Here is an 11,068-nt window from a genome sequence, read left to right on the forward strand (position 1 = left end):
ACCAAAAAAAAAAGAAATTAATACTAAGATTTTTTATTTGTAATTATTTAATTGATAGCAGGTAAAATGACAACTGGATCCATCCGAAGTAGAAAAACGATATTTAATTCCGTGAAAATGTAATAGTATTTTTTAAATTTTAAGGGATCTAAGTATCACTAAAATTTTGGAAGAACAATAGGTAAGAATCTTATAAAAATATTAATATTAAATTAAAAATTTTAGTGCTGAAATATGAGAGAAGAAGTGCTGATTTTGAAAATTTTAATGTTGAAAAATTTTAATTTAACATTATTATCCTTATAATGTTTTTAATTGTCATTCTCCCTAAAATATTTGATAAAATGATAAAGATATTTTTTAATTTACAAAAAGTGAAGAAGTGATGATAGAAAGTTGCAATAACCCACTCTAATTATTTACTAAACCAAAATTATAAATGAAAAATTTTTATTGTACTTTATTGATTGAAAAAAATGGTGAAATAAAGTTATGAATGCTTAAACCACTTTAATTATTTACTAAATCAAAATTGTGAATTTCATAATCAAAGTTATTATAAACAAAAAAAAATTTTGTTATACTTTATTGATTGAAAAAAAAATGACAAGAGAAAGTTATAGATGCCTAAACTATGTTAGTCATTTAATGAATCAGAATTGTGAATTTCATAATTAAGATTGTGAATGAAAAAAAAAAAACTTCCTTGCATGTTTTTGATCCCTGTGCAATAAATATAAATATAAAAAAATAGAGTTAGTAAAAATATAATAAATATAAATTAGATCCATTCAAACTTAAAATCAATGTCACATGCGCGAAAATAAATCATTATTTTTTTATTTGAATTTATTTGTCATTCTCCTTTGATAAAACGCTGCCTGTGCAATGTTTATATATTTGTATATGATATAAAATAAGTCATGCTATTTTAAACCATAAACATGAATTATGTTTCTTTTCGTACACAAGAGTTGTTTTAATAGAAATAACTTTGTACGTGATATAATTGAACATATAATATAAAATAAGTCACGCTAATCTTAACCATAAATATGATTTATTTTTCTTTTCACATACACAGGTTTTATCTTAATTAAGAAAAATTGTTCGGGAAACAATTGGACATGAAATATAAATAATTCAAAGCAATATCCAAAGCATACATTTCTGTTGTTTTAAAACTCACATTAATTAAAATATTTATATATAATGAAAAGGAGTCATTAGTCACTATCAATATAAAGAATTTATAATAAATCATGATGTTCAAATTCAGTTCGCATTACAGTTTACCATTTAATAAATGGTTATAAGAAATTCAAAAAAGTATTGAAACACAAGGACTTTTGCGTTGCGGCCAAGGTTAATTGTTAAATTTGTGAGTTTAAAGAAACTCATAATAAAAATATAAACTCATATTATAAACTGTTAAGAGTTTATCTCTATTAATAAGTATCCATTAAAATATAATTATAATTTAATTTAAATATATTAAAATTTTAAATTATTGAAATTAAACTCATATAAATTGATAAATTATCATATGCAAGATATAAAATTTTAAAATAGAGGAATTTATTTTTGGCATTTTTGTTTTCTTTTTTATTAATATTAGTTCTTGCATTTTAAATTTTTTTCCTTTGAATCATGTTTTATAACTTTTATGAACTAAATTCTTTATAGTATATACTTAACTCACTCAAAATAAAAAAAATAATGAGTTTAATAAGTTTAACCAAGCTTGTATCTAGTATGAGTTTATAAATTTGTTAACACGATTTTGTATATTAGAAATGTAAAAATGATAAACTTAAAGATAAACTTATAAATTTAATCAAGTTTGTATCTAATCTGAATTTATGAATAAATTGACATGATTTTATTAATTGAAAATGTAAAATTATTAAACTCGTAAAGTTAATTTGAGAGTTTAACAACTCTAATTGTAGCACTCTTTTTCACCATATCTAACACTGCCAAGGGATTGCTTGCTTTCCTTTTCCACTTCGCCGACTCCGTCAGAGATCACCTCCGGCGATCTAACACTACCAATAAAATGTAACTTACAATTGACAATGGTATTATCGGTAGAATTTCTAACTTTAGAAATATGAAAAAAATTTCCCTTAAAAGAGTTATTTTCAATTAAATTCAATAATATTTGAGTCTAATTTAATAATACTGGACCCCAGATAATTGCATTTAAAATAGACTTGACAACCAAAATATTATCGCAATCAAGCATTTATTGTTGCCCAGATATGTGTAAAGTGCCATTAAAACACCATGCAAAATGGAGTTGATCAAGAAAATTATAAAAAATGCAATATGTAACTTTTCAGATATATTTTAAAATAATATTAAAATTGATACATTTAATGAAATATTAATATGTTTAAAGTGTCTTATATTTTGAGATGAATAAATTTTTTTAAAAATATCTTATAATTTAAGATAGAAAGAGTATTAAAATTAAATAATTTCATAACAAACTATGCATGAAATTCAAAGAATTACAAATTTCTCGCATTAATTAATATCAGGTTAATGTTATTTTATTTTTTCACATGCTATACTTAAGGATACCTTTTGATAAACTAAAGTGATGTTGTTTTGTAACTTTGCGAATCCTAACTCAACAGTTTGTTTTCGGCTTTTGACTTTTAAATAATTGGAGAAAATGTTGGATTAAATGTTATTTCAACGCATATAATGTGCTTGTATTAGTTTCACTAATTCACCGTGAAGTGCTTCAATCAATTAGTTAAGAAGTTGGTCATATCAAACTTAATTAACTAAATGTCTCAAATTTAAGTATTGAGTATAGAGTAAAAATTAAATTCTCGATGATGAGAATCATGCTCCATAGAGATACTCCCAATTCGCCGATTGAATTAATTTGGATCAAAGATATAAAATATCAAAGCAAAAGCGAAAAAAATTGTACCAATTCTAAGCCAAAAGTTAGCCGCGCAAACTAATAATTAATGTATCACATGGCAAGTAAAAAAAAGTGACATTGCATTTGATTAATGAAGCTAACCGATCAAATTAGTATTTCTTATTTCAAAAATAAAGGATCCTTATTTTTATTTTCATTAAATTTAAATATAAGAATATTATAGATAATCGAAGTTTTGAAAGAGTGGGTTAGCGCTTGTGGAAGTCCAGAACACATGTCGCCATTATCAAAACGCATGTCGCTTTTATGAATATGGTTTATGGGGACACTGTCGTTTGATTTTAATACTCGTAACAAGCACTCAACACACTTAATCCATAATACTTCCCTTTATTAATTAACCATAATCCATGATAATTAATTTAGGACTCAAATTAATCATGATCTTTGTACGTAAAACTCATCAACCGGATATTATTGTATGTACAAGCTGATGTACCAAAGAAAAGATATACAATAACACACAAACAAAAGCTTCACGGCCCAGCTGGTCAATGAATTAATTAAAACATTTAAAACTAAACAGGATCGAGATGAACAAATTATTTATCCATATCAACCCTTGAATATTTTAATAATATGTGCATTCGTCCTTTCGACAAATTAAAGTCCCCTCAATCATTTTGAGCTCTTAATATAATGTAATCGACTGTATATATTGTTAAATCCATAAAACGATGTTAATCACGTATTATCTTTGTATGATTATATTTATATTATATAAAGAATACAAAATGAAGGAAAAGATGTGCTTTAAGGAACAGGAGTCCGACACGGGGACGTATATATGTTTTTGAGAAGGAGAATTTTGGAGACCCGAAGGTAAATAGAACACTTGGAAAGGTGAACCATTTGTTTCTTTTTCTTCAAAATAGAAAACCGAGGTTCTTGTTTTGTGATTATCTGTTACTTTTCAACCAAACACTCCAGCTTGGTTTAATTAATTTGTTTAGATTCCAGAGTTTTAGAAACAAGTGTGTACGGATCAACTTCTAATTATTGATGATTATTATAATGATCCTTTATAAAGTAGTAGGATACAGAATATTACTGTATTATGATATTGTTCTCTCAACTTTCTTTCTCAACGGAGCTAGTTTCCTCGTGTTATAATAAGATAAATAGTCTAGCTTACTTCCTCAGTCCCATTTTATAGTATATTCCATTGGAACCATAACATAAGGTGTTTTCTAGAAACCCTGCTTGATTTAAAATATAAGACATTAGATAGGTTGTACACACACATATATATTTAATTATGCCCTTACTTTATTATATTCTATTCAAGTAATTAGTGATGGTATTTTGAATAAATCAAAATTTATATTTATTCCATTCAATGTTATAATTGGAAAGAGATGTGTAAATTTTTAGAAAATCAATATTTTAACTAATTTTTTTAAAAAATTTAAATAATTAACAATGACTTATATTGTAGTTTAGAGGGAATAAGATATTTTTTAAGGTGATTTTAGTGCCCTAAAATATAATTTATTTTGGAAAAATAATTAAATTTTAATTAATAATGATTATTTCAATATTATTATTCATTATGTCCCTCCCCGTACTAAGAAATATTTGTTTCTTGGTTATTATGACACTGACTTGGTTAATTTTCATCTGGTTTATATAATTCATTTTATGTTATTATTTATTTTATATCATACATTGATATTGTTGATTACCTTACCACTACCATGCAAAATTTACTATCAGCAATTCTTTTTCTTATCTATATTTTTTAACGTCATATTTTTTCTTATGCAAAAAAAAAAGTGAGAAGTGTTTAATCCACAAATTCATGAACCGTGCGTACACCATTTTTTTGGGTCAATGCATATGAAGCAGACCATGCTAATATGTCATCAGTGACACAATAATTATACGACATTGGTGGGGTAGAAGACGACTCTATTTGTTTTAACAAATTCGGAAAACTAAATTAATAAATAGAAACAAATTTAAAAAAATATATAGGGTCCATCCAAAGATTAAATTTTCCAACGTCAGACCCTACATCCACAGATGCTTCAAGCGTACGTTCATTATATTTGTCAACCAATAACAGGAACCAGCCTTCAATCTTCATGCTTGCATCAACACATACTATTAATGAAATTATGGTTTTTTTTTCAAATTTAAATACCTCCTCATCTTAATTATTACATACTAACATTTATTCAAGTAACTTATTTATTTATTTTTGTATCATAAATGAATAAAATTGCAGTAACAATTCTGTTGAAATGTTATTATAATATTGTATATTGATAATCAATATCGAGTCCTACCTCACCATCAAAGTCAGCTACATATATTGATTACATGACACTATCGTGTTTTATCAATTTTTTTTTTCTTTTCAAATACATCATTCATCAAAAGCCTCGGTTCAATGACCACTCAATGACGCCTTTAATTGAACATCCTTATCTTATACTTTGTCCAGACCATAATATAAGTGATTTTTTAGAAGTTTTATTTAGTCTAAAATATAAAATATTGAGTAGATGTTATACATAATATATATATATATATATATTCTAATTAAACCCTGGCTTTATAGTAATAAATGAGAATATTTTAAATAAGTAAAATGTAATACACACAATGACACAATTGAAAAGACATGATTTTTTTAAAAAATAAAAATTTTAATCAACTTTTTATGAGAAACATACATTTTTCAGCAATGAATTATATTGTGATTTGAAAGGAGTATGTTGCTAATCAAATAATATTCCTATTAAAGAATTATTGTATCACAACTAAATAATACTGTGTTTTCGGGGAACACACATATAACTAACAGCATTACTCAATTGGAAAAAAATTAAGTACGTGATATCATATTTTTTTCACACACACAATCAATTATGTGTGAGAGAGAGAGAGAGAGAGAGATATAGTGTGTGTGTGTGTGTGTGTGTGTGTGTGTGTGTGTGTGTGTTGCCCGTCCATATATAGGGATATCCATCTTGCTTAGCCTCACCCCATACCTAAGAGTAGTGACCTTTTACAGGGTCACATGGACTTGTCTCTCCGTATAAATATGTGTGTGTGAACATCACATGGAAATTAAAGTTAAGAACAATGGCTGATCTGCCCTAGCTCCCATATGGAAGAAGCCCCACAAAAAATATGATTCAGATTTTAATGTCCGCCTTGTGCTCTTTTATTAGGCTTTTTTTCGTCTACGCGTGGGGACGAAACCAAACGAAGTTACATAGCTTGAATACACGCATGCAAGTAAGGTCCAAAGAAATTAAAAGCCCGTGCATGCATGGTTTGTTCATGATCATGTGAAGGACAAGACTTTGCCTTTAATTAGGTAAGTGTCTTTTGCATAAAGTCTTCGGTCGGTTTCTATAAACTGCACATGATGTTTTCGATTTGCATGTGAAGAAGAGTAGTGTACGTAGCTTAGCTTGGGACAAAGTGTCCTTTGAATTAATGCTTTTCTTTATCTTCACAAATGGCAACCTATGGCTATATATACGTGCATGTTTCCCCAATAATGATGATTATCATTATCATTATTATTGTGTTGTCTGCGATGATTGATGTAGAAGTTTCGTAGATGTTGTGAAAAAGTGAAGAAACTTTTGGATATAGCTTTTCTGGCAGTGAAGTTTACAAGTCTTACAAGCTAGCTAGCAAATTAATTTTACCAAGTGGTTGTTGCAATAAATTTTTACCCACTGATAGGATCTTGAGATGAAGGGTTTTAATTAGATAATGGTTGTTAATTTGTTGAAAAATGTTGTTTATTTCATTTTGCCTTGGCTTTAATGTACAAAACTTTGTGGATTGCGATGATGATGTTGACTGACAATAACAGCAATAGTAATGAGTTTATATGAATAACTAGAATAAGCTTGTATTTATATACTCTCTCTGGTTTTAATTAGAGGGCAAAGTCTTAAAGCTATATTTGGTTTTAAATATAGAAAAAGATGCAGTAGTTAATTTTTTTTAATATTGTCCCTCTTTAATTGTACCAACTTGTAATTTTTAGACGCATTTTATTGTGATCATTATCTTTCATTCAATGAAAGGCAAAATTAGAAAATTAAATACTTTTTACAAGTTTAAAGATATTAACTATGTATCATTGCTTAAGAATTGTAAAAGTGGTTAATTTTGTTCTATAATTAAGACTAAAGGGAGTATATATAATCCAAACTAAGTTACACCAATCATTGCTTGTGAAAAATGCAAACTTCTTCAAAGTTCTATAGATATATTGATATTAATAGGTTTAATGAAGCAAAGTAGATCATTCTTATAGTTTAAATATTTAAAGGCCAACTATACTTACATCTGAAATAAAACGATGTGGATCTTTGTTACACAAGAAAAGCCCAAGGGCATGGGCTGTGACAGAAAAAGGTCACGTTTGTAAAATTAATTCCAAAAACAAAAATATATGTAGTGCTCTGTTCTGGCAAATCTGGCAAGCAGAACGACATGCATGCAAATTCAATCAGATTGGCTAGTTGGATCCAGAATGGTTGTATCTAATCTTAAATTAAGATACAATATCACAAACAAACTATAGCAGATTTTATGAATTTGCAGAGAGTTCAAGATAAATTGTACTCTTCGAAGCTTCTGGCGAAGATCAATCTCAACACTTACCTGAGCGAATCGACCCCTTCCATCTTGTTCTGGTCCTGAGAGAGAGTGTTGGGATCAACCTTTAGCGTCTTGCCGATGGTGTTCCCTAACCTCCGCAGAAAAGTCTCATTGAAATAGTAGGCTGGAAGGTTGGGAATACGAACCCAAATAGCCAGTTTGTAAAAAACACTACTTCTTACCATCTTTATTGATATATCAATGATAATTCCATTGTATTATTACTTTCTACAATTTTACAAGATACAGTATATTCTGCAAATATAAAGAGACTATTCTGTTTTATTGTTGGATACATGAAAATCACTTGTTCTGGGCAAAGAAAAAGAAGGCTGAGAGTTATTATCTCTAGCTGCCCTTTAGCTAAAACAAAATTGATCTTGTGTGTCTTGTTATGATAGATCAAGTGGGTAGTTCTCAATCAAGTCATACAATTCATTCCCAATTCCAAATCCAAGCATCCTGGCCATGTCACTTGTCTTCAATTCTGGTTTTGGAATGTTATGATGCTTCAACCACGAGTACACAATGAAAACCTTCTTCATCACAAACAGTTCCAGTGCCTCGGGATTGAACACTACTCCCATTCTTATATTCATCTGCAACACATCACATATAACACAAAATAATAAATCCTCTATATTCATAAAAGACTCTGTGTTTGTGTGTGTGTGTGTGATATTTGAATGAAAGAATCTAGAGTATACTCTCAGAACAGTCTCTGGAAAATTAAGCCACTGAGGCTCAGTCAGTGTCAAATTACCATTTCAACTTTATGATCTATAACAGCAAATACATTAAGGTTTTTTAATCACCTGATGAGGAACCAACATGGCAGCATAACGGGCCAATTCTCCAGCTCTCCAATCCAACAAGACAGGAAGCCATGGATAAGTAGCATCAAGCCTCACAAACCAGAGTCTGACATCAGGAAACTCTGATAGTTCCCGAGGATCACGCGGATCTTCTCTAGTATAATTGATGGTAAAGCCAATTGTTCGCTCAAGATATTCTTTTGGATTAACTGTAATTGATTAGCATCATGAAGCATTAATTTGTATAGGTTATCTAAAAAGCAATTCAGTTTCTTCAATGTGTCCGGAAGCATACCAGACAAAGGAGATTTCATGCCAGTGGCAGATTGAAAGGTGGACAAATCAAGACTACTAATAACTTTATTGTCAATAACCACTTCAAATCTGCCTTCAGTTGGGGGCATAGGAGGTGCAACTTCAGGAGAATCTGTCAACCAAAATCTGTTGAAGTATAGCTTAACAGATTCCATTAACTATATATCAAGCACTACAACTTCATGATATTATAGTGTAAAGACATAACTGAGGCAAAAGTTTTCTACACTATCTGCATCTTCTGCTGGTGCTTTACTGACAATCTCAAGCTTCTCTGTAGCATTCAAAGGTGTGTATATATTCTCATGGCAAGAAGGAAAACCGCATGTACTCATGTCAATGATCATTCATCATCATCTAAAGCATGTAATGCCCAATAGGATTCTTGTCATTACACTTAGGGTTAGTATATATTGAAATCCCCAAAACTTATGGAAGTTCAACAAATCATATCATGCGGTACACAATAGGATTCTCTTGATTCCATCTAGTAGCCAATTTCTAATAGGAAGCATCTACTCTTAACAGTTCCTATTATAAAGCACCTTTAACTACCTCATAGGAATCAAGGAGAGGTATTTAGTTTTTAATTTTGTATGAAAATAAAATGAACTTCCAATTTTACTTCTGTTTGATTTTCTTGTAAATTCACATTATATCTTTTCTCATATTAATGAGTTTAAATAGGAGTAATATTGGAAAAATGTAATCGATACCTTGTCAAGTGTCTTATAGTAAGGACTAAAGAATTTTTTTAGAAGGTGTCCTACAATAGAGATGGTAGGAATATAGTCTTAACTTTCAAGATCAGAAATTTCTTTTCAGGTCCTAAACGATTTCACCAAGTTCCTGCATTCTCCTGATTCCACCTAGTAGCCATATCAAACCTATATCTATTTCAGAAGCCAATTTCTAATGAAAAGAAAAGAGGACTAGTGTCAAACAGTAACTTGGTTTTCCCTAATAGTCTTTTTTTGACCAGATTTTTCCCTAATAGTTGGAAAATTATTGTCATCATTATCATATCAGTGATCAGATAGTCAAATTGAAGAAATAGCTTCGAGCATTACATAAATGTATCATGAAAATCCCATTTGAAAGATAAACAATTGAGCAGAGAGAAGTGAAAGAGCAAGATTTAAGCGGTTACCATCTTCTTCAAACAAAGAGATGTCGAAATTGCCTTGAGGATTAAACGCAACTGAGACAGCAAATTGGGGTCGATGATATTGGCCGAGCCGAGAGATTTGGAGGGAATCGGGAGGCTTGCAGGGAACCCAGGAAACTGCAGGCGAAATGCTATGTTTGAGTAAAGGAGAGAGTGGAAGGCAAGGATTGACGGAAAACACCATTATCGCGGCTTTCTCAAGTGTAGTCGCGAGGCAGTTAATACAGTTTCTTTCCTTATCTTTGAATTTTTCGGGCCTTGTGTTTCCTAGTGATTCTATCCGGCCTCCCAACTTTTTTTTGTCACATTATCGTCCAAACACAGGTAAAACTTTCACATGTTTTGTTATTTTTTTTATTATAAACGAAACTGTAAAATTCAATAAGCATCTACTATTATATATTATACATTTTTTAAATTGCTGCTCATAAAGTTAAAATTTATTTTCAAAGGACAAACTTATTTTATTAGTTGCTGCTCATGTGGTGGTGATAAAGTGAGGGAAGTGGTGAGGAGACTAAATCATGGCAAGAAATTTTTAGTTGAATGGAGTAGGAGGGAGTTTCTGAATAATAGGAAAGTCATTGATGAGTTACGCGGCAAGCTTTTTGTTTTAAATAATGGAGTTTTGACTGAAGAGAAAGTTGTTGAAGTTGAGTTGATTATCATGCATGTTGAAAGGGTTTGGGATAGAGAATAACTTTATTGGTGGCAAAGATTTAAGGTCCAATGGCTAAAGTTTGGTGATAGGAACACATGTTTCTTCCATAATTCAACTCTTTAAAAGAGGGCTAGGAATAATATTGTAAGGTTGAAGGCTGATTCGAGTGAGTGGTTGGAAGTGAAGGAGGAAATTAATGAGGCCTTTGAACAATATTATTTTGATTTGTTTGGTGCTTCTAGTCTTGAAGGTTTGGAAGAGGTGTTGGGTTATGTGAAGGAAGTAATTTATGGAATAGATAATGATTGGCCTGTTCGAGGAGTTGATAAGGCTGAAATTGAGCAGGCTGTGTTTGCACGTAGGGCTAATAAATCCCTAAGTCTTGATGGTTTTTTTGCTCTCTTCTATCAATCATCTTGGCGAATATTAAAAAAGAGCTAATTGTTTGTTTGATAGAAATTTCTGAAATTTTAGGTATTAGAGCTACTGAGTAGCCAGGAAGTTTT

At 29.9% G+C, this 11,068-nt stretch overlaps 1 protein-coding gene across 1 annotated transcript; it reads right to left on the reverse strand.

The window, feature by feature from the left end:
- Nucleotides 1-7,761: 7,761 nt before the first annotated feature.
- Nucleotides 7,762-10,153, reverse strand: LOC129320747 (protein CHLORORESPIRATORY REDUCTION 6, chloroplastic). The gene is made up of 4 exons (XM_054966327.1): nucleotides 9,884-10,153; nucleotides 8,714-8,845; nucleotides 8,419-8,627; nucleotides 7,762-8,202 (listed from the first exon to the last, which is right to left on the reverse strand). Exons 1-4 carry the CDS (start codon nucleotides 10,083-10,085, stop codon nucleotides 7,996-7,998), a joined length of 750 nt encoding a protein of 249 aa, XP_054822302.1. The 5' UTR covers nucleotides 10,086-10,153; the 3' UTR covers nucleotides 7,762-7,995.
- Nucleotides 10,154-11,068: the final 915 nt, after the last annotated feature.

This window comes from Prosopis cineraria, unplaced genomic scaffold (genome assembly GCF_029017545.1).
Source record: "Prosopis cineraria cultivar Desert tree isolate PC_DT_omini unplaced genomic scaffold, ASM2901754v1 PC9, whole genome shotgun sequence".
NCBI classification, from domain to species: Eukaryota; Viridiplantae; Streptophyta; class Magnoliopsida; order Fabales; family Fabaceae; genus Prosopis; species Prosopis cineraria.